Raw genomic sequence first — 25,000 nt, forward strand, 5'->3', positions numbered from 1 at the left:
CCCAGTGAAACCAGAGAGGCTCTCTGTCTCACCCAGCACACGTGTAACCATGGAGCGGCCCCCCCCCTCTGTCTGCCCCCCCCCCCTGGAGGTCACATTCATGCTGGACCACTGGGAGAAAAGACTCATCCTCTAGCAGATGTGCCCAGGCCTCAGCCACCAGTGGCTCACGCTGTCTTAAACGGCTATTTTTGGAAGCCACGGGGAGAAGCATGCCTCTTGTTTTTCTGTGTAAGGTCACTCAGCTTTCCTCTCCTGGTCCTGTTTACACACACACACACACACACACACACACACACACACACACACACACAAAAGCATGTAAACACACGCACACATACACATACAAACACACGAAAATATACACAAACATACACATATAAAGCCGACATTAAGCACAAACACAATATGAATCTACATATATAAAACTTAGCATCACAATTAAATCAGATTGATTAAATTCGGGAGGACTTTGTTTTCTTGTGTTTGCTAACTGACCTGCACAAATAGGGTAATTCTCTTACACCTGATGTCATCATGCCGTCCTGTTCAGCAGTTAGCTTAAGTAGCGCCTTAAGCTGGAGCGAGGGAATCTGTTTTTCTCTTTTCTCTGTTTTTCGCACAACTGATATCTTGTCTGTATTCCTCCCTTTCATTTATTCCAATTACTCATAAGGCATCGTGACCATACAGATGTGTAACAAGAAATATATCAACACATTAGCATTTCATTGAGACATGTTTACAGTAGCAGTTCACTGACTAAACCCAATGGATGGCATTCAGTTTAATAGTTTGTCATATCTTGTGACTAAACCCAATGGATGGCATTCAGTTTAATAGTTTGTCATATCTTGGCATGACTGTATTTGTAATCTGATTGGTGTGGAGACCATACCAGGTTGGATTCCCTCGCCCGCCCACTTCCAATTTGCTGTATGTTTCCAAACATTCCTGGGTATCCTCTACACACCCACAGGGCATTATTTCTCCTCCACAGTCCAGTCAGAGCGGTACAACACTCAAGGCTGATTGGCTAGTTTTTCTAAAAACTAATTGTGAGAGGATTTCTTCTCAAAATGTATAAATTTAAACCAACAGCAATGAGTAATATTGCCATTTAGATACATATTTTCCTGACATATTTCACAGACAAAATTAAGGTTCTGCCGTTTTCAAGCAATTCACTGATTACACATTACACACACACATACATATACAGTACACACATGCATAACGCTTTCATCTACAATAGATTGTCTGTCAAAGTAAAATGTACGAAGCTAAACACCCTCTAACATATCCTCCACTATGGCAACCTTTAATTTATGCAAGATTAATATTTTTGTCAATACTACATCACATTAAAGCTGTTGCTTTCAGGAAATGAAACCTGCTTCCCACAATGAACCATTTATCACATTTAACCTCAGGGGGTTTGAAATGGTTCACAGAGTTGTTCTCTGTAGATTAACGAGTACATGTGCAAAAATACATCCACAAATCAATCTGGATATTTTTAACAGACAGACAATATTCCACAGTAAATATTTCAGGAGTTGATCTGGTTGGGAGACGAACAGAAAGCCCTGCTGGCATTAAAGGAGAGCTGTGGCATGAGAGAGAACCTGATATTCCCTCAGCCCTGCGCTCTTTAACACCCTCTGTTCTCCAGGAATCTACCCCTAATCGAGCCGGCAAAGCTGATACACTCCAGGGCCTTAGACACTAAAGCTTCCCCTCAGCTATTATGATTGATATAACCATAGCTGCCACACTGTGTTCCATGTACTTCTCAAAGAGATGCGTTATGTTACTGTTTATTTGATCAGTGACTTGCTCTGGTCAGTTCTGATACATGTATGTTTCGTGTGTGATAACAATCATAGACTTGTTAACGTCCTGAAACCCTTCAGCTGTTGCAATACCTGCCCTAGCTATATTACTGCATGAAGAGTCATTTTTACCAATCTTGGCCAATTCATCCAAGCACAACTGCTTCAACAAAACGCAGCACAGAGGTCATTGGTCAAAGGTCAAAGGTAATTTTTTTTACCAGGGCCCAAAAAAAAAACAGAAATAGGCACAAAATGTGTACAGGTACTGTAAGTCCCTTTAGATAAAAATGTCAGTTAACACTTTGAATAGTCCGTCTACAGAGACTTTACAGATGATTTGTTGAAATTCAAGGTCAGTCTTTCTAATTGTTCACTGAACATCACCTTAACCAAACCCGAACCCAACCCCTAACTCTAACCCCTAACAGAGTTTCAACAGATAGTTTGTCTATAATCTGTATCTGTAGATAGTTTATAGGGAACCATCCAAATAAAGTATGACCAAAATGTCTGCTAAATGAGAACCTGTAAATGTGACTGTAACTCCAGGATGGTGATACGGAGTGAGATCTTGGTATCACTGAGGTCTGCCTATCCACCCTACGGCAGAGCAGCCTTAATAAAGCACTGGGCCAAATCTCTCTGGCTTCAGGAGATAGTGCCATCAAGCTCTCGCCCACCCTACCTTTCCAGCCTCAAATAGCATGTCGTTAAGATGTTAATGAACACTATTCATTTAATAATGCCACCAAGCCCACCTCCATAAATCTAATTTTTCTTACCTAATATAATGTTGACACGGGCACAGTGAAAATTTATGCAAATGCTAGGCTGGGTGACCCCGGGATGACAATGGGTTGAGGTGGGGTGGAACAACGCCATACTGCCTCACAAAACTCTTCTTCAAAGCTCTCCTCCTTCTCTCTATCTTTCTCTCTCTTTTATTCTCTCTTTCTCTCTCTTTTATTCTCTCTTTATTTCTCGCTCTCTGCCCCTCTCTGACCCCCGTCTCGCTCATTCTCAGTTTCACTGTCTCTATCTTCCTCTGTCTTCTTTATCTCTTTATCTCTTTCACTGTCTCTCTCTCTCTCTCTCTCTCTCTCTCTTTCTCACGTGCTTTCTCTCTCTCTCGCACACACACACACACACACACTCTCCTGCAGGAGGGACTAAAGGCACAGTCTCTAATTTGTGTCAGAAATAGAAAGAGGGAGAGAGAGAAAGGAAGACAGAGAGAGAGAAAGAAAGAAAGAAAGAAAGAAAGAGTTTGAGACCAGGAGACCAAAGTGAGAGGCAAGTAAGGACAAGAGTGGAAAAGCCTGGAGAAGAAGAGGCACAGAGAGGGCCGGAGATAGAGAGGGTCTGTAGCGGGGGACACTAGAGCGGGGGACACTACAGAGACCCAGAGAACACAAGGATGACTGTAGACCTCTGTGTGGGGGTATTCATGTTGAAATGTCATGGCATGGCTCACGCTGCAGTATTAGATGACTCTGCAACTGTGAAGAACATTGCGTCAGTCTGTTCGGGGGCTGTGAAAGGAAACCAGTGTGTTTGAGTGTGTGTGTGTGTGTGTGTGTGTGTGTGTGTGTGTGTGTGTGTGTGTGTGTGTGTGTGTGTGTGTGTGTGTGTCTGTGTGTCTGTGTCTGTGTGTTTGTTTGCATCTCTGTGTGTGTTTGTAAGGGAAATCCCACATCCTGTCACCCCGTGAGCGATGTCGGCACTTCCTCCTTGTGTGTCCTTCCAAAGGGAAAGTTCTGCCTCTCCTCCCCTCTCCTCCCCTCCCCTCTCCTCTCCTCCCCTCTCCTCCCCTCCCCTCGCCCATGCCTCAGTTGATTCCCGCCACCACGTACACCCCTCGTCATTCACGCACACGTCTCAAATAGACTGTGTGGTAATCAGAATGGTTCCCCCGGAGCTAAAAGAGCACGAGACGCTGGTCCAGTCATTTGTATGTGTGAGGGGCTTTGCCCCGGCGCAGTCATTTAGAGGACACCGGTTGGTAGGCAGCTCATGCGCTCTCCTCACCATCTCCACAGGCATGGGTTAATACTGGCCCATAATCACCCGCTTCACATGCCGTGTTGGTGCAGTGAAAATGTGTGTGTGTGTGTGCATGTGTGGGTGTGTGTGTGTGTGTGTGTGTGTGTGTGTGTGTGTGTGTGTGTGTGTGTGTGTGTGTGTGTGTGTGTGTGTGTGTGTGTGTGTGTGTGTGTGTGTGTGTGTGTGTGTGTGTGTTGTGAACATATGCAAGTTTCTTAAAAAAGGGAAAGGCGAAGGATGGAGTAGCCGCTGCATTTGCCACATTGGAGATATAGTGTGTGCAATGACAATGATGAATGTTCATCAGATTGTGTTTATGAGTGAATGTAATATAATGCATAAGTGTGTGTCTGTGTGTGGATGTGTGTGTGTGTGTGTGCGTGTGCGTGTGCGTGTGCGTGTGCGTGTGTGTGTACATTATTCCTGTGTGAGTTTATGTGTGTTGACACAAATGTGTTTTACTTGTGTGTGTGTGTGTGTGTGTGTGTGTGTGTGTTGATGAATACACGCTAATGCAAATGTGTGCATGTTGCCGTGTGCATGTTCACTCAAGTGTGTGTGTGTGTGTGTGTGTGTGTTGATGCATTTCCCAGCCTCTCATCCATAAACAATTAGGCAAGTGATCAATATCTTGGCGTTGTGATATATTCTAATTATTCAAACAGGCCACATGGAAACCATTGCCCTTTCATTGCCAGCTGTAATTACTTTTGGGTCCCAGTGTACAGATTGACCTTATTGTACTATTTGTCATTCAGCACGGGTCCTAATTGTCCTCCTTCACATCAAGGCAATAGGCTGAGACCTGTCCTCTCTTGGCTGTGAGTGCCTAGGGATTATTGACTTCTTGTACGTCATAAACGTGATCGGCACCCAGTTTTTTTTTTGTAACCGGTTACAACTAAAAGCCATTACATACGTACATAAACAGCATTTTTGCGTGTTTGATATACCATAAAACAGTCGCAAAATTGTCAATCTTTTCCCAAATTCATATTCCGATGAAAACAGAGATATGAGCTGATGTCTATGGCAGCCAGGTGAGGAGTGTGTCAGAGGTCTTTGTGTCAGAGGTCAGAGGTCAGAGGTGTCTTGTAATGGCTTGATGTCAGAACACCTCCTCCCACACTGAGCTGAAGGAGACGCTGACAGGAGAGAAGAAGGAAAACAGAGTACTGTTAACCTGCTAGGAGTTGAGTTTACGACTGTTTGTTTGTTTGTATGTTGTTTGTACTTGAAAGTGGTTGTCCTCCATTTGTGGACGAACCATGACACTACAATTTGTGGCTGTTATCAATACAGAGTCTCATCCTCTGCCGAATGATAAATTAGAATAGAATAGAAATAGAATTATTTCACACTGAATAGACGTGTCAGAGAGGTCTTTGCAGTCTGATTACCTCCTCTTTCTCCTCCTCATTCTCTTTTAGAGAAAGAATAGTCCATTCTCCAAAGCGTGGCTGTGAATGGGGCAGTCCATTCTCCATCTGCGTCCGTCTCTCTTTGTCTGCTTGCCCCCGGCTGCCTCTGGACACTTTCATTTCCGTATGCCTCTTGTTCTTCTGCGACAGGGTGTTCCCACTCACCTAGTTTAAGATGTCTCCTCTTTGAAATCAGAGCGAGCGAGGAAGAGATAGAGAGAGAGAGAGAGAGAGAGAGACAGACAGAGAGAGATAAGTGTGTGATGAACAGGACAGAGAATCGCTACATTACAAGTGTATTTCAATTGATCAATTGATTTTAGGCCTTAAAATCCCCGACTTACCGAGTAAATGGCTCTTGACATTTTCAACAGCAGACCGAATAAGAGTGAATGAGAAGAAATGAGAGATAAGTGACTTGTTCCCATTTCAGAGACTTACATTTTTACCCATTCGAGAGCTTTTCAGGTTGATATCACTTGAACTAGTTCATTGTCTGATTTAGAAGAACCTTGCCTCTTGTTTAAGAGTCTATTGCTGCACTCTCATCTCCCACAAAGATTATCATTATTCCGTCTTTATCTGTTATGTAGCCTCATATTGGCAAGTGTGCTTGCCAATTACAGTGTGAAAGGCGAATTATCAGAAGTATCCTTTTCTGGTCCCAATCCAATTTGACTTTTATGCAAAACGTGATGCTCAATACGCCCACTATCAGAAGGTCTGGTGATTATTAGGATTATTAAATGAGTATCCGTGGTACTTGTGGGCTGACTGCAAGTTTTTCTTTCCGACCTCAGCAAAACACACTAACATGCAGGTCTATGCAGGTGTTGCAGTCTACCCAGGCCTAATAACATGCTTGCAAAATCATCCATGGAACTGGGAACTGGAATTGTTCTGTTTGAGATTATGTCCACGGGATTGATGGTTGTCCCTCTGCCCCTGTTTGTTTCTGGATGCAGTACATGGATGCTGTTGTCTGGAATGCTGCTGGCAATACAGATGTTGCGAGTACACATCTGGAGTATATCAGCCACCGCACGAATGTTTGCCTCTCATATCTCTTCCTCACTGTAGCCTCTCTCTCTCTCTCTCTCTTTCTCTCTCTGAGGAAGACTAGAGGAGAAGAGGCTGGAGTGCGAGGTGGATTACAGGGAGTCAGTGCAGCGTGAGGTATAGAGATAGCGATGGAGGTGATGATGTGGGGGTGCAGCGTGAGGTATAGAGATAGAGATGGAGGTGATGATGTGGGGGTGCAGCGTGAGGTATAGAGATAGAGATGGAGGTGATGATGTGGGGGTGCAGCGTGAGGTATAGAGATAGAGATGGAGGTGATGATGTGGGGGTCCAGCGTGAGGTAGCGATGGAGGTGATGATGTGGGGAAAGGGAGTCGGTGCAGCGTGAGGTATAGAGATATCGATGGAGATGATGATGTGGGGAAAGCAGAATTGCCTTTTTCTGAATCCAGAGGTTTCCAGCAGTTGCTTTTAGTTAGAATGTTTACAGTAGGTGGAGGACTATCATCACTTTCCTTCCTCCTCCTCTTCCTCTTCCTGTCCACCACTGTCATCATCATTTCAAACCCTTTTCATAATCATCCCTTCCTTTCTGTCCGTCCTCCCTGCCCTCTGTGCTCTGTCGCTTTTCTGCGAGGAACATGTGTTTGGAGCGAGGACATTTCCCATTGTGGGAGAGAGAGAGAGAGAGAGAGAGAGAGAGAGAGAGAGGGAGAAAAAAAGAACAACATTCACCATAGTCACCTGTTTCCAGGGCAACTCCTTGGCAAAATGACATGGATATTTTACCATGTTGCTAAGCTACAGTGCCATTTCAGAATTGTGCTTCTCCTATCGGCTGGGGAACGTGTGCCAGGAGGATTTTAGGCGTTGAGCTGTTTGCCTGCCTTCACGTTTTATTTTGATTATTTTTTCATCAGTAATCTTTGCCCATACCTGTGGACACTGTACCACTAACTAAACATATTACACTCAACAATGCCAGAAGCATCGGCCATTAATTAAGCATACTCCCAGCTACCTATACAGCATCCATACCCATGCATACTCACTGCTACCTATACATATTATGCATAGTGGGGCAGTCATGTTGTTGTGTTTAGCACTAGTGGGCTACAGACAGAGCATGTTGTACTGAAGGAGGACGGATCCCCGGGGCAACGTGAGGCGTGTGTTGTGGCTGTTATTGTGTGCTGCTGCTCAGGATGGGCAGTTCTTTTCCTGTGTAAAACCAATATGCACAATAAAGCCAAAAGCATGAATAAATCTAATCTAATAAGCATAACAATGCATTTCGTCCATCACGATGAATCATTACCGAATGATCATGCTTTAATAAATCTGTGACATTCAATTGTGTGGCAAGCGTGTGGCAGACAGATCCTCTTAAAATTCAGTGGCACCCAAAGACAGGCCTTCAAGATCCAGACTCTAATGTATTCAGCTGTTCAATCAGCACTACAAGGGCCAAAGGTTCCCGCTAATTAGGATCAAATCAAGTAGATGGCTCTGGAGTCCTGGGGGGGGGGGGGGGTAGGTTCATTCTGGGATTATTTGTCTCGCTGCTGCACGCCTGGCGACAGGAAAACCTCTGTCCTGACTCAGGCCTCAGGCAGGATGCTGAAGCTGACTAAACATTTCCTCTTCCTTTGTTTGCCCACAAAGAGTTTAGATTCCATTACTTAACACACAGCGAGTCTCTCTGGTGTGTCCCGCCTCGGCTTTCCATTACGCTCTTAAGAGCGGAACAGTTGAACTGTAATTCAGCAGTAAAATCTCTTACTCTGAAACATGTGTTTTGTATTGTTGGGAATACTGGGAATACTTGGGAAATTGGGAATACTTCATTAATTTTACTCTTAAGCCTTGCTGCAAAGGGAGAGCTTTGTTGATTTAATATACTACATTTGCTCAACTGAATTATAAAGGGTTTTTCTAACAATGTTTACAGTCTCTTTAGTCTTTAGTGCATATTTTTTTTTAGTGTTTGTCATAAACACACACACACACACACACACACACACACACACACAAACAAACACACACATATGCTTTATCCATACACAGACACACAGACACAGACACAGACACAGACACAGACACAGACACAGACACAGACACAGACACAGACACAGACACAGACACAGACACAGACACAGACACAAGCTTTATCCATACACACACAAGCTTTATCCCTACACAGAGACAGACACACACGTATAAGTGTACTCACTCCCCCTGTTTAAAGGCCTAAAAGTGTGTCTGAGTGGCTGTTTGAGCGTGTGCGTACGCGGTGCCAATAATCCCCTATTAATTGGACGGCCACTGGAGTTGCCCACCACTCCGCAGGCAGGAAAGTGTTTCGGTGAAGGTCATTTCACCCACCAGTCCACTCGCAGAGCAATGGCATGCACTCACCCTCAAGAGCCTGGCAGTCCTTCCCATGAATTAACTGTTGGAGAGGTGCCCTCCTCCATTACGGAGCCTTTCAGTGAGTCATCACAGTCGCCTGTTTTTCTCTGGCATTAGCAGGCGACTGGTTGGCTCTCCAACGTTGCATTGCATTGCATTTATCATGAGGGAAAATGAGACAGCATTTTTTTCCCCCCCTTATCGACTGCAAATGATATCACGGGCATTATGAAATCCTTTGATGGAAAGCAAATTGTTATTTTTCTATTTTCAATGTTGAATGGATTTCATTTCATGCGTGCGCAGACAATTTTTCAGGATTTAGAAATTCATCTGTGGATGATCAGAGGGGAAGATCTGCCAAAAATGCAAAGCCGCTTCATTTGCCTGATTGGCACCTGGCCTGGCCAATGTTGAAGGAGCACCATCACTCCTGCACAGTGAGCTCACCGTCTGAGCAACAGGAAAACACTGCAGTCACAGGCCCCTTCATGGTTCCTCCTATAACATTGACATTTAGGCTACATTTGCATTTACAATTACTCATATAGCAGATGTGTTCATCCACAGTGACGTACTGTACTGTAGCTCCATAGGTAGAGGACGTTGTCAAGAACACTGAGTTCCACACCCAGGGAGCACCCACACTGATAAACATGTCAATCTGAGCCATGCCGTGAGTCACACGCATGCAAGGTGTTTGCTAAAGGAATGCATGTAAATATAGGAGTGTAATGTAAAGAAATACAGTAATGGAATAGAATCATATGAATGCAAATATGCACGTATGGCTCTCCTGTCCTCACCATGTGTACTCCCCCGGTTACGCCACAGGAACACATCAGCCTATCTGTTCTTCTGTTCTGAATCCCCTAACGCTCGGATGTGGTCAGTATCTCCGAGCTCGTTCTTGTAGCGTCCAGCATATTCCCCAGGCCCTGTTGAGTCACATGGGACTGTTCCTCCCCTCCAACCACCCCGCCCACCCCCACCCCTCACACATCACACACATTACACGTACCTTTTTCACCTCTCCTCAAAGGCCTGCCACGTCTGTTCCAATTAGGTCTCCTTGTGCTCCGCACCTCCCCATGCATCATCCGAGGGTTTTACAGAATATTTGTGTGACCTCCTCATGGCCCTGCTCTTCAGCTCCTTCCCTTAATCCCGCTAAGCCTTCCCCGCTCTATGTTTTCATGGCACGAGAGTAATTCACTGTTTAATACACAGTAAGAACGCAAATTAATTACCCCTGATGAACTTGCCTTCTGTGTCATGACTGGTTCAAAGAAATACAGTGCTTCCCGTTCCAGCCTTTCCATCTCTCTCTCTCTCCCTCTTTCTCTCTCTGTCAGCTGTCTCTCGCTCACTCATTTGCCCACCAGTGTATTAAACATGAATTTTATCATTTTTATATCTTTTCTGACGTTTGTAATTGCAAGATAAATGTGTTTTTGTTATTATAGTCAAAAAAACTGTTCATCTAGTTCAAACTCTCTCCTTCCTTCATCTCATCTCTCTCCACTCTCTCCCTCTCTCTCCCTCTCCCTCCTTGTCTTGCTCTCATTCTGATTCCCCTCCCCTCCCCTCTCCTCTCACTGGTCCCCGCCCATGCCTCTGTGGCTGAGATGCAGCACTGGAGCCTCAAACACGGGGCTGGCTGTCATTCCCCACCCTGCAGGATTGGTCAGTGATGGGCCTAGACAGCACCCTCATCCTCAGCTCTCTCTCTCTCTCTCTCCATCCTTCTCTCTCCATCCCTCTACCTCTCTCTCTCTCTCTCTCTCTCTCTCTCCAGCCCTCTCATTCTCTCTGTCCCTCTCGCCCATACCCGAATGATGTCATAGTCCATAGTCCTCGCCGCAGCACAAGAACAAAAACAACAACAACAAAAGCAACAACAACAAAAAAAACGTACATGATGGGCACCTCAGAAGTGGCGACAAGAAGAGGCAGATGTTTACGTCTTTTTGTCTCCTCAAAAGCGCTTGAGATGTGCGTCTCTGTTTTGTCTTTTATTTGTTCACTAAATCAGTGCGAGCAGAGCCTCGTTGCTGAAGCGGACCCTTAACGGGGGTGCAGGGGACAGCAGGTGCGCGCTCCATTCGCGCCACGTCTGAGACGTGATCCAATTTTGTCTCTGCTGTAAATTCTCCCGACAGCCACCAAATCCGCACACACACACACACACACACAGACACACACACACTATCTCTCTCACCCTCATTTATACAAACACACACACACTCACACGTACAGATACTCTCTCTCTCTCTCTCTCTCTCTCTCTCTCACACACACACACACACACAAATCTGGGAGTGCTGACACCTTGCAGAAAGCACTGGATGGAGGTTTGCCAAGCAGTGAATAACACTTGGATCAGTAAAAGACAGAGCCCTATCCAATTTTATGGCTTCTGACAGTTTATTTTCTTTATGTATGTTTTTTGCAAAACACTTCTGAGGCAAAAGAAGGTTTTTGTGGACGTTTGGGGACGTGGCAGTATTAACATGCATGCAATCAAGTGAGCATAGGCCATGCTCCTGCATCTCAATTATATCAATTACAATCTATCTTCTAAGTGTCACTCATGACCTTCATAGCTTGCCTGTTTCAATGGGTGTGTGTGTAGGTGCGTGTGCGTGTGCCCTTGTTAATGTGTATGTGTTCCCATGTTCATGTGTGTGTGTGTGTGTGTGTGTGTGTGTGTGTGTGTGTGTGTGTGTGTGTGTGTGTGTGTGTTCATCTGTATGTGTGAAATAGTTTGTGTGTGCACCAGAGAACCATCGTTGGACCTTGAGGTCTCCATCCACTCAGCGCAGCCTCCCTAACACCCCTCACAGAATTAAATTAGTGAATGGGAAGAACATGAAAAGGCCTTCAGGGGGAAAAGCCTGGGGCTGGGGTAGAGGCCACCCCAGAGAGGACACCTCGGAGCCTGGACGTTTGCACTGATTAAACTCCCTGCATTTTTCTCTCATCTGCACTCAGTTCAGTTTTGGTTTAACCGTGTCCCAAAGAGAGCGTCAATTCTCCAGGCAAGCAATCATTAGATCCGCCTTCCCCTTAAGCTATGACTGCGAACAAGCTTCATTTCCATCTTGTTTTTCCCCTGAAGAAACTGGCTTCAGAGATTGAAACAGTTTGTCAGATGGTTGTATCTTTTTTTCTCTTCCGACATGACAACCTAATCAAGGAGAGAGGTCCACTTTCATTCACAGGCCTGGCTTCTTGCCTGTGTGAAAGATATCTAAGGTCTGTTGCTCACACACAGACACACACACACACACACACACACACACACACACACACACACACACCAAACACCCCCCTGCTCTCTGACATATTGTGTTCAGCTCCTATGGTTCATCTGCTCTCCTCTCCTCTTTGTCCGCGTTGCGCTGCGCCCTCTTCTCTCTCCGCTTGTCTCCCAAACAGACACACACATATCTAAGGTCTGTTGCTCACACACAGACACACACACACACACACACACACACACACACACACACACACACACACACACACACACTGCGCCCTCTTCTCTCTCCGCTTGTCTCCCAAACAGACACACCGCTGGTCTTTCTGAGGTTTAAAAGCTTCACTGTTGGCCTCGGCACTTCATGTCAGACTCACTGAGCCCTTGACACCGCAGACAGTTTCAATTTCTCTCTTGCTGTCTTCAACCCAGCGCACATCCCCTCCCCCCTCCCACCCCCCCACTCACTTTTTCTAAACAACACTGAGATGGATAAGCCCCTGGAAAGAGGTTTTCTCTTTTTTTTCCCTCCTTTATTATCTCTATCTCTCTTATCCCCGTGTCAGTAATAGGCCAGCAGTGATGGCTGACTGATAGCTTCTTCAGCGGAGGACGGGCTTGATTGGCAAGAGTAGGAGTCCAGATGCTGGAGATGAGAGGCAGATGGTTCTTTTTTTTCTTTTTCTTTTTCTTTTTCTTCTTCTTCTTCGTCGTACGCCGTCAAGCTCCGGAGAAACAGGTGAACCCTGATGATTGGCGTTTCCCCGGGCTCTGCGCTTTATCCCCCTCTTCCTCCCTCTTCCTCCCTCTCCTGTGCCCCCGCCACGACTGAGAGGAACAGATCGAAAAGAGGTGAAGAGGAGGACTTGTTTGAGGAAAGCAGTCATCTTTTTTTTTATTTCTCCCTCATCCCTGGCAGATGCTGTGGTAAATCAAAGGCAGACCTTTCTGTGACACTTTTGCTCTGACTGAAGGCTTCGTCTGTGAGACGCGGAACACGCTTTTGACATGAACTTGAATGTCTTGACATCATTTGCTCTGCAACAACAGAATCAGACAGATGCAAAAGAAAAAACACACAAAAAAACAGTAGTACAGTATTCTCCCACTGCCGTCACAATGCCATGTTAATTGTCTGACTGTGCTGCAGGATGAGAAGTGACATGTTTATTCCAAGGAGGCTCATGCTGAGCGATCATCCCCCCGCTATACCCAATTGAATGTAATGCGGTGGACCTAATCTGGTCCGGAACACTTAGATGTGTCAGGGGATTCCTGGATGTGGGAGATGGGAATGAGATGATTGACAGCTTACTTTCTCCTTCACAAATGATCTTCATATGGCAAAGAAACACCCCCAACACACATTTTACAAAGACACACACACACACTCATTCAGACACGCACACACACACACAGACAGTCATAGACACACACACACACTCACACTCATTCACAGATGCATGTAGACACACAGTCTCTCTCTCACACACACACACACACACACACACACACACACACGCACATGCACTCACTCACACACTTGCACATGCATACAGGCCTAGCCTTGGGCAGTTTTCTAGGAGTCCATTTTGCAGTAATTACAGCCATGTCCCCGGAGATGTGACGTTGGTGCAGGGGGCTTGTGTGATTCCTCCATCTCAGTTTTAGAGAACCCTTGATTTTCACACTTCTCAAGAGACTGAAGGAAGCTTAACAGCGAGGGGCCTTTTCAAGCGAAACACCACCATTACTGGGGATTTTAATCCTGTGTGGTGAAAATATGTATTCATACATTATCCGTTGTTCTCAAAAATACTCTTTATTCCATGTTTGTGAATAAATACAGATCCGGTTCACATTTGATTCATTCGTGTGGTTTTTGTACCACGCATGTAATCTTTCTCACATGGTTTTGTGTTTTGGGTCAAAATTGTCCTCTCTGAAATACATTGATTTAGGCTTAAGGGTTTGCATGCATCTGCTTCATAATATAAGACCTGTCACAGCTGAGTGCTGTTTGTTCACGTTTATTAATGATTGATGCATAATAAATACTTCATGTAGTTCCGTTTCTTGCACTTCACGTATGCATGCCATACAGCTGGAACATTTCCTCCGATATACAATCTTAAGTTGTCCTCTATAAATAAGATCACTCTTCAGTAGAGTAGAATTCCCAGATAAGTATGAACCGTCTCAAGTCAGTGGGGGAGTTGGTGCTGGTCTAAGTGAACCATTTCACAGGAGAGAGCGAGAGAGACAGAGAGAGAGAGAGAGAGTGTGTGTGTGTGTGTGTGTAAGTGCGAGGGCGCGCGCGCAGCTTGCTGTGTGTACTGGGAGAGGAGCGAGCGATTCAGACCTGGACGCTGTAAAGCCGGAGAATTTTGAACTCGTCTATTTTTGAACTCAGACTCAGAAGTGCTCCAGGGCTGGGCTCCACGAGCTAAGAAATGAATAACGCGGCCGACGCTCACGTATATTTGCCGGCTTTCTGTCATATGCGCGGCTAGCAGCCATTGCTGAGGGTTCAAATTATTCCTCAAGTGTAGTTGGTTTCTCCGCTATTTTTGTACATCACACCCCTTCATCGTCCAGTTGAAAATGTCTTGAATCGGAACCTTGACAGAGAATATGACAGTAAGTAATTCTGCCTGTATGTTTGTTTTCACGTGTGATATCTCTGTATGTATTGAAATAACGTTACAGTGATCCTCTATGAAGACAGCCCTCTAACAGCATTATGTCATGATTTCCTTTTACCGGCGTGTTTGTATTTTAATGGGCAGACTGTAACTCAAAAGTAAAAAAGCACGGTCTGTTACAATGTGTTTCAACGTATCATTTTAATAGGGAAAGTTGAAAAAGCCTATTTTCCTAGGGCTGTTGTCATAAACGCTGTGGTCGCGTCGCGTAGATATATGGGTGGGTTTTGGTCACTGCGCTCGGTTGCCGGGTGAAGATCGGGTTTCTTCCTTGAGTTTTTTGGAGCATTACATCATTTCTGTACGAATGACTTTGCAATATGCGCGTACGGTTTTTGAAATACCTTCCCTGAATCAGTGGGTTTCCACTGCTCGCCGGCATCGGAGATCAGCTGGTTTGCACAGCAACTTCCATGCTTCGCACCATAGAGATGACGTAGCCAACTCATATGGAGATGTTTGATATTGCGTGTCCCACTGCCCTTTTCGATAATGTCGAGATTGCAGAAGTTGGTCTAATAATTGGTTTGATATGGATTTTTTTTTTTATAGAAAAAAGTAATGAAATGCAAAACTCCTATCTGTCGCTGAGCTTCAGTGCAGCTGTCAATTTGCATTAATTGTGAGCGAGCACGCCAAATGTACTGTGTCTGTTGGCAGGAGGTTAATCCGAGGGGATAAACTAAAGCGGGTCCCACCGTATCCCACGCGGTCTCCCCCTCTCTCGCAGACCGAATCACTTTAAATAATTACACACCTAATACGGAATAAAGTGACCCGACACGGGGTAAGGAATTAATGTTAATGTAATACAGGCTAGTCGGCGTCGCCTGGACATTGGCGTGTTCGTAGTCTAATAGATCTGGAGGAAAGATCACGATTTCCCTACGTAGTCGTTGCCCCTTTAAGGATCTAAGCAAGTGCACATTTAAAAACGGATTCCCACGGCTCTTGTATCTCCCTTGTGTCGGGTGTAGCCTGTGCGGCTGTTGAAGGGTTAAGGCTATATTCATCCACAGACACGGCTAATGTATATCATGACAGGTTTCGCAGCGAGAGGTCGTAACATTCATGCACACAGAACGTCAGTTTGATGAGCGTGTTGGTAAGCTTGTAGCCATAACAGCTAAATCGGAAGCCTATAGCATGTTCGACCAAAATAGGCTGTAGTGCACGTTTGAGTGTTGTCATAGTGACGTCTGAAAATGTGTGAAAAAGTGTCTACTTCGTTTAGGAACATTGCAATATTACTGAGTAGTCGTCATTATTAGTGCTGTGTTAATAGTGGGCGAGCGGCTCGCTCTGAATTAATAACGCAGGCGTGCGCGCTCTTTGAATCAATGTAAACGTGACTTTAGGTTGAAAACCTGGCCGAATGACAAACTTTCCGTCCTCTGGTACCTCTGGGGAGGATCGGGTCGATGCCATTAGGATTTCACACTGCTGAAACAACTAAACATTGCCATCTTGCGAGACTAGTTTGTGTGCTATTTCCGTTAATTCAGTATCCAAATAGGCCAGATATGACAACCTGCATGGCGTAGCCTGAATCCGCTGGTCTTCTCTGGCGACTGCACACAATCAGAAACCATCATAGAATCTTAAGTAACAAAGTACTTTTGTAATATCAAGTTTATTTTGTCATCTTGGCTATTTACAAACAATTCACTTTAAAGGTGTCTGATAAGTTGAACTGCCAGTGCCCTAGAAAATGAAGTACCTTAAGCATGATGCAACGTAAAGCCCTGGCTTCCCGGTGATGGTCCCTAGAAAATCGTGATTTGTATTGAGGGAGTGTATTGTCATCAGGGACTCTCCTCGCTAGCCTAATGTGAGGGCTTTCCGTGACTGAGTCTGATAACAAGAGGAGGCATAGGGTAGCGGGAGACTCCTGAGAGCTTGTAAACACCGCAGACATTTTCATTATCTTTGTAATCAATCAAGGCACCCTTGCTTGAAACGGCTGTGTTGGGCAAGTAGTCAAGGTTAGATGTCGAGTCTTCAAAGGTTTCTTGATTTTCTGCCAGCATAAATTTGCAGAGAGGTTTTTGAGTCAAACAACTAAATATCACACTAAATCGTAACCCAAAAGGTGTTTACAATTATGAGGTCATCCATGAAGGAAGTCTATAATAGTGTAATAAACTATGTAGGACATTTATAATGCTTGTTGTTGTACATCAGCTCATAATTTGGATGTCACAAATGAAAAGTTGATGGGAAAATAGATGTTTTTGTACGAAGCAGAATACATTCAACTGAACAAAATTGCTCTGTTCCACAGTAATACCTGTGCATTGTCGCCACAATACACCACAAAGGCTGTCACCAAGGGGATAAGGACAGTTTCCCTGTTTTCTGAAGAAAAGCACAATGGCGTCTGTGCCTATTGTTGATTTATTCCCTCTGAGTTTGCCTTGGAAAGCATGTTTCTGGCAAGCTTGAACAACGCTCCGCAAGAGAGGAGACAATTCCACGTGGAGAATAAAAAAACATAAAGAAAGGAAAGAGAAAAAGGCTGATTGATTTGGTAGCATAGAGCATGGGGCATGTAATTATAGGTAGAGGGGTAAACCGATGGTCTGTGTTGGTCTGTGTTTTTGGGGAGAATCTGGGGGAGAGTGTCACCAAGTGCAGAGGTGTTATGAAAAGGAAGGGAACAGGAAGGAAGTACCTCTATTCCAGGAAAAACATTGTGATTTTCAAAATCAGCACTAAATCGTCTCTCTTTCTGTCTCTCTCTCTCCCTCCCTTTGTCCCTTTCTCTCTCTCTCTCTCTCTATCCCTCTCAGGATTACCGGGAGGATGGTATGGATCTGGGGAGTGACGCGTCCAGCCGCTCCAGTTCGGAGTCCAACTCCAACAAGGTGACACCGTGCTCGCCCAGCCTGGACCTCACTCCGCTGGAGGACTACGAGGAGGACGAAGACTACCAGGAGTACAAGAAGAAGGTCATCGAGGAGTGGGAGAGCGAGTATGGCGGCGGTAGCAGTGGGGAATACGGCGACACCGATGACCCCGACCTGGCTAACAACGTCAAGACTGTCGGAGGAGGAGGTGGCGGCGGCGGAAGCTTCCGGAAGCCGGTGAACAGCCGCAGCCTGGCCGAGGAGTTCCAGGACGTGAAGAGCCCGCCGCCGTCGCTCACCGGGCCCACGGCCACCCGAGCCGCCGCCGTGCCTGAGGAGCTGAAGCAGAACGGCAACCTGATCCTGCCCAGCGCACACCACCTCCGCTCCCCCGGCGGCACGGCCACCGTCACCACAGCGGCAAAGACTGCTGCCAGGCCCGCCAGCCAGCGGACAGCAAGCAGCAACACCAGAGGGGGTGGAGGATTGGTGGGCACTGGCGTCGGCGGTGGTGTTGGCACTGGCGTCGGCACCGGCGTCGCGAGTTACGGTGTGAGTGGTGGAGTAGGGACAGGGGCAAATGCCACCTATCGCACAGGTGCAGGAATGGGTGGAGGCTACATGGACGAGTGCGAGGTCGAGGAGAACCAGCTGCCCACTATGGACTGGGCGGCTCTGGAGAGACACCTGGCCGGACTGCAGTGCCGGGAGCAGGAGAACCACAACCAGAACCAGGCGCTGGGTCGGGCCAACTCCACATCGGTGAGTACCTGAGACTACTGCAGAGACAGTGGGTTTAGGAGTGTGGAAGACCCAGGCGTCATTTGGATTGGAGTCTTGTGTCAGTCAAGGTGTCAAACACTGTGTTTGCACTGTGCAAGGACAACCCTTGTCTGTTGTCATACTCGCCTCTAAGGCTGGCCTTGGGTTATTATCCGTGGAAGTTCGCACCGGTGTGAGTGAGCTTGGTTTGTATTGAATGCATTCGATTAGTGTTACACAAGGCTGAAATGTGGATCCATAGAAGAGGTGTCTGATCTTACTGGGCTCGGTGTCCTTGGTGTCTCAGGGCGCAGGTCAGGCTTGTGTGAAGAGGACTTGCTGCAAAAGATTCTTTCTCTGGGGGCTTGCTTTTGAACAAGACACAGACATATATGTGTTGTGAGTCTGTTATAGCTTGCCTGTTTCAATGTATGTTTGTGTGTGTGTGTGTGTGTGTGTGTGTGTGTGTGTGAGCGCGTGTGCGTGTGTGTTCACGCTTCTGTTTGTGTGTTTGGGCACAGCCATATGTGTACGTGTATCTACCCCGGGCCATGAGTTTTTCTCCTCTGTCATTCTGTCCTTTAGTCATTTGTCATTTATAGTGAAGTGTTTGATGCGGTGGTGTATTTGCAGTCGTCTGAGTAAGGATTTGAAACATTATGGGATTACTTGTGTTACTGCCAAGCTATCAAATGCTGCACTGCTTGCTTTTAGCACAGCTAACAATAAATCTAACAGTCATGCCAGAGGAAGCAAAGACAAGAACCAGAGGCTAAAGCCAGAGATCTGTGCTTTGCATGAGGTCCATGCGGGGAGTTAAGGGGAAGTCAGCCATGTTGTTTTCATAAGACAAGGGCACCGACCCAGGCAGGCGTGGTGTGAAGAATGACAGTCAGGGGAGGTGGACGGGTGGATTTCACTTTCACTTTGCGCTCAGCAGAGGGCGCCATTGCAGTGCTTTGAGACTGTGGAGCCACAGGTTCCTGACTGTCTCTGGCTGCGAAGGAGCCTGCCCAGGCGCGGTTATCAGTTCTTCTACTCCTGCCGACTCTTATGGGTGAAATCCCCTCTGTCACTGGTGCTTCACAATTCACATGTGAAGTTCACTTCAACATGTTGTGAAATACTAAACCATATTTAAGGAAAGGGAAGGCCTGTCTCAGTAGATGTTTGAATTTAACATGCTGTGCTAAAGCAAGAATTGACTGGTACTATGATTCACGTTTGTTGTATTTAGGAATGCAACAACCTTCCCTCTCTAGCACCCATCAGCATGTGTTTAGCCATTGTCAATATTTGCTAACACTCAGTGATAAAAGAAATCCCACCCAAACAGAGAGGAAGAGAGAGAGTGGGAGACAGAGAGGGAGAGAGAGAGAGAAAGCAAATCTGACACAGTATTCATTTTCTAATGTGCTATTGATGTCAGGTGGAATGCTGGCTGTTGACCCATTCCCCAGTCTGCTGTGGGAGAGTGCGCCATACGAACACAGGATTTCCCCCCGCGGCACAGAAAGGCCAATTGAGGTGAATTGAATGGAGCCGAATGGGGGGTTGAGTTGAAAACAGACTAAGGGGTTTGCTGCTGTGGTTGCCGGCTCCTTTGGCATGCAAACGGGGTCTGCTCTTCAGCAACAATAGCCCGCGCCTTGGCCCCTTTTGTGTGCCGTATGACCTTACAGATCTACTTATCTGGCCAAGAATCCCTGGAATGCACACAGAGCAGGAGGAGGGGGGAGAGAGGGAGGGAAAGAAAGGAAGAAAGATAGAAAGAAAATGCGAGGGGAGGGAAAGAGTGTACTTAAAGGTGGTAGTGCCGGCCGGGTCTGTGAAACTGGGTTAATGACATTTGCCTTTATCAGGTTTAGCCCAATTTTGCTTGTCGCCTGAACTCAGGTTAACCTCCTACACTGCACTACACTACACAACTCTTTTCATTGCCTCAAGCGAGCCACGTTTTTTATCGCCTTCACATTGGCCTCAAGCTTTGATTTAGACTTTCATGCTTGGCTATCCATTTACAGGGAACAGGTTCGGCCTGATGTGGGCTTGTAAACATTTCAGTACCTTTTGCTGATCCCCTCTGCATTCAAACGATTTTGTGGGTGAAAGAAAATGAGCTTTTTTGTTTTCTCTGGCACAAGCCTGACTTGGGCATGGTGGGTTTAGAACTGAGGGGAACATGTTGAAGTCAGGTGGAAAGTATATCCCCCATCTCTCTCTCTCTCGCTCTCTCTCTCCCTCTCTCTCTCTCTCTCTCACTCTCTCTCACTCTCTCTCATTCATATTTAAAGGCAGCGTGTGTTCCCATTAACCCATATAAGTCCCAGTGAAAGCCGAGGTCCTCGGTCTACCTTCAAAAGAACACTCGCTTTTTTGATCACACTCCACGCACGTTTTTTTTCTCTCTCTCTCTCTCTCTCTCTTTTTTCACTCCTCTACAACCATGGCCATGTTCGCCGTGCATTAAATAAATATGGAGGCAAAAAGTCTGAATTTCTTTCTCGCAGACCCCCAGAAAAAAAAATCTCACATCGACAGAACAGATCAGCGCTCAGTGCTCAGCCTCCTGGTAGCGGAGTGGAGAGCAGGAGCAGGAGCAGGAGCAGCAGGAGCAGGAGCAGGAGCAGGAGCAGGAGCAACAGCACCTCCCTGTGTGTGGAGCTAAGCCCCCTAACACTTGGGCGCTCCTTCGAAGCCCTGGTGCTCTCCCCGGAGACGGAGAGGAGGAAAAGCCCCTCAGGGTGGATTTGAGATGGGTGGAGGTTCACAGAGGCCTTCAAAGGCGGGGCTGCCACCACCAAAGGCTGGAGCGTCCCGCGAAGGGCCTGTAAGATCCCCCTGTACACCCTCTACAGCACAGAGGTTAAGAGGCCCGTCCAGCTAGGTGACGCCATGGCAACGCTCCTCATAGTGTTCAGTGCAGAGGGGAGGGGAGGGGGGCAGTAGAGAGACAGGGGAGGTGGGGAAGGGGGGCGTACTTGTTTACTTTCCTACTGCCACTCAGGATAGATACATATGCCCCCCCCAGGACAGCTGAGTGGTACTGTTACGCAATAGCTGCCAGTCTGCTATCTCAAGGGGGGGGGGGGGACTGAGATGGGAGTGACAGTAGCAGGAGGAGTATGGTGTGTGTGTGTGTGTGTGTGGTTCATACTGTACTCATTACACATTTAGAGTCATGGCCGCTGCGTGCGTCATGATGGCAGCAGTCCCTGTGGAGCTCTCCTCACTTAGGTGTGGTGGAGAGACAACAGGAGGAGAGATGGAGAAGAGAGGAGTAGAACAGATGAGTGGAAAAAAGGGGAGAAAGAGGGAGAGGAGAGAGAATGAGAAGAGGATGAAGAGATGTGGTTTGAGGATGAGAAGAGCGAAGGAAGAGGGGATGAGGAGAGGGGAAAGGGACGGAGGAGAAGAGGAGGGGAAGGGAGAGGAGAGGAGAGGAGCTGCTAAATATTTTAGCGTACACCCACGCTGGCAGGAAGGAGCTTCGCAGCAGGCACTCTTAACGGGGGATTAGTGCGTGTGTATCAGCCTCTCCACCCAGCACCACCACACCCCACCCACTTGAAACACAGAGGCTAAAGATGGATGCCAGGCCCCGAGAGAGAGAGAAAAAGAGAGAGAGAAAGAGAGAGAGGGTGAAAACAAAGCAGAGGGCAAGATCAGCAGAAAAGGCCCTCAGGGGACTGTTTGAAGCACAAAGCAGCACCATGATGTTTTGCATGCAGATTTTTCTCTTTGAGATTTATGCAAGCCATACAAGTTCAGTTCTAATTTGAACACAATAAGATAAATTAACTTGATAAACATGGTGTTATATGGAGTATAAAAGAAATGTGTACTTTGAATGATATGGGCTCTGCTCTGCTAAAGCTCACGCTCACGTTAAATATCTGACTCGTCTGAGGAAAACTCACTGGTCTGCAGTCTTTCACCACTGACAGCATCGATATTCCAGTCGGATCAATAGACCCATCAGTTGCGGTCCACACTGCCCCATGTGTATGGAAGACAGCAGGCAGCTTAGCAGCAAACATCCCATCATTTTGCAGCGTGAAACTTAAAACAATGTTAGATCACGAAGAGCTTGTGTGCTTGTGTTTGTCAGAGAGCCTTGAAATTTTCCTTTTAGAACCCAACAGCGAAGAGCACAGAGAGTGCCAGAAAGACCGTGGCTTGATGGGGGGCACTTGAGGTCAGACGTAAATCCAGTTCCATTTTGTTTCATTTCTTAGAGTGCCTTTAATACTGAGCAGGAGAGAAACTGGATCCTAACCTCTCTAAGTGCACTCCCACGGTAATAGTGTAGAGGAAATGATTTGCCTGCGCAAACAGGTGGAGTCGGGAAAATGGTAGACGACTTGGAAGTGATGGAAGGCAAAGAATGAAACTGAATTGAGAACAGGGAACAATTCTAAAACGCCCAGACCTAGATGTTACATACACGGAACGTTTAGCAAGCGCATTGCGTCACTGTAACCTTTTGGTGCACTGACCAATCAAATGAGTTGATGAGGACTAAGACTGAGGAGATGTGGTTTGCGAGTCTGGTGTTGAGAAACTGCAATTGTCAAATAACAAGACAGACAGACCATGCAGATATAGACTTTAAAAAAAATGCTTATTTCTAACTCTAACTTCTATATGTTAAAACTCAACAGTTTCAACATATTAAGGGTCAAGTAACATCAAATTAATGAATAATTAAACACAGGGGTTTCAGTTCCATTCGACTTAGAAATTAGAAATGTCCTTACCACTGTATTTGGAGAATGCCACCTTGCGGTTTGCGGTAATAGCGCAACCGGCGCTACAGGCGCAACAGGCGCAACAGGCGCTATTACCGCAAACCGCAAGGTGGCATTCTTCAAATACAGTGGTAAGGACATTTCTAATTTCTAAGTCGAATGGAACTGAATGGCAGTTATTCAGTAAGAGTATATCCATCCCTTCATTATTCATGCAGTCTGCTAGCAGTTTTTCCACTTCTGTGTAATCTTCTCAAAGGAATTGCTGTGGTCGTTCTCCGACTGGCTCGAGGATCTTGTGTAGTGTTTAGTGAGTGAGGATTGGTATACCATACTGGTAGATCTAGCTTTAACGTCCCTGAGAAGGACCTGGCCCGAGGATTTTGGGTAGTGTAGTGTTTAGTGAGTGAGGATTGGTATACCATACTGGTAGATCTAGCTTTAACGTCCCTGAGAAGGACCTGGCCCGAGGATTTTGGGTAGTGTAGTGTTTAGTGAGTGAGGATTGGTATACCATACTGGTAGATCTAGCTTTAACGTCCCTGAGAAGGACCTGGCCCGAGGATTTTGGGTAGTGTAGTGTTTAGTGAGTGAGGATTGGTATACCATACTGGTTTATACATCTAGCTTTAACTGCAGTTTTAAACACGGGCCTGAGAGAAGGACCTGTTTGAGGGCAAAGGAAAGGGTTTAAAGGAAACCTCATCCTGTGGGTGTGTCGAGGGGTTTGTGTTCTAATATGATGTCAACGCTGGAGGGTTCAAAGATCGAGACAGCAGAGCTCGAATGCAGGGTGGCACATGACTGCCACGGGCTCATTTTAAACTCGGTTCTCTCTCTCTCTCTCTCTCTCTCTCTCACACACACACACACACACACAGACACGCCTAGTCCCACACAGGCTTCACTTATTCCTCAAGCCTAACAGAAATATTATCTTTCATTAAAGGGCAATGAGAGGTTAAGCCACCTCCATCCTTGCTCTCTAGTAACGCACACAGGTCACAGTGTGTGTGTGTGTGTCTATGTGTGTGTGTGTGTGTGTGTGTGTGTGTATGTGTTTGTATAGGGGTGTGTATGTTTCTCTTTGCGTAGCATGTTACGTTTTTGTGGTAGGGATGTGTGAAAGAGATCCTCATCTAAACAGTCCCCATGATACCAATCACCTACTACACACACACACACACACACACACACACACACACACACACACACACACACTCAAAGAGTTCCACCATCCCAGCCTAGCACACCTGTGGCCCAGGAAGCGTAGCCATGGGGCATGCTGAGTGCGCAGGGGGAGCAGACGTGTGGTGGCGTGCTGTCAGACCCACTCCCTTCTTCCCTCCTCTCCTCCTCCCCACTCCTCCTCTCCTCCTCTCCTCCCCTCCCCTCCTCCTCTCCTCCTCCCCTCCACTCCTCCTCTCCTCCTCCCCACTCCTCCCCTCCCTTCCTCCGTGACTCAGGAATGCTAACAGCAGAGATTACACCGGTGCGAGAGCTCTAGCTGCAGGCGTGTACAGAGCTGCTGAGTTCATACACGTGCACTCACACGCACGCGCACACACACACACGTACACACACACACACACACACACTCATACATTCAAACAAATGCCCCCACAAACACAAACATACACATACACACAGAAGCCCATACACACATACGTTCACACACAAACACACACACTGATCCAAAACACACAGTCTCATAGAGATGCCTGCAAACTCAATCCCATGTTTTCATACACACACATGGAGGTGTGAAGAGGTCAGAGACACAGATATCTCACCCATCTAAAATGAATGAAAAATGGTCTGATGCAAATAGATTAAACAGTGATAGTTTAAAGTGTGGCTTGTTAATGTCATCCCTTTCCTAACAACAGATAGATAGATACATTTGTATTAATCCCGTTAGGGAAATTCACGTGGAA

General features: G+C 46.4%; 1 protein-coding gene across 1 annotated transcript in view; it reads left to right on the forward strand.

The window, feature by feature from the left end:
• The window catches only part of schip1 (schwannomin interacting protein 1), a 296,253-nt gene that overhangs the window by 224,163 nt on the left and 47,090 nt on the right, over positions 1-25,000 (forward strand). The window contains exon 9 of the mRNA XM_031573820.2: positions 17,494-18,312. Coding sequence (XP_031429680.1) covers positions 17,494-18,312 — 819 coding nt within the window. The remainder of the gene's footprint in view (positions 1-17,493; positions 18,313-25,000) is intronic.

This window comes from Clupea harengus, chromosome 9 (assembly GCF_900700415.2).
Source record: "Clupea harengus chromosome 9, Ch_v2.0.2, whole genome shotgun sequence".
Classification (NCBI taxonomy): domain Eukaryota; kingdom Metazoa; phylum Chordata; class Actinopteri; order Clupeiformes; family Clupeidae; genus Clupea; species Clupea harengus.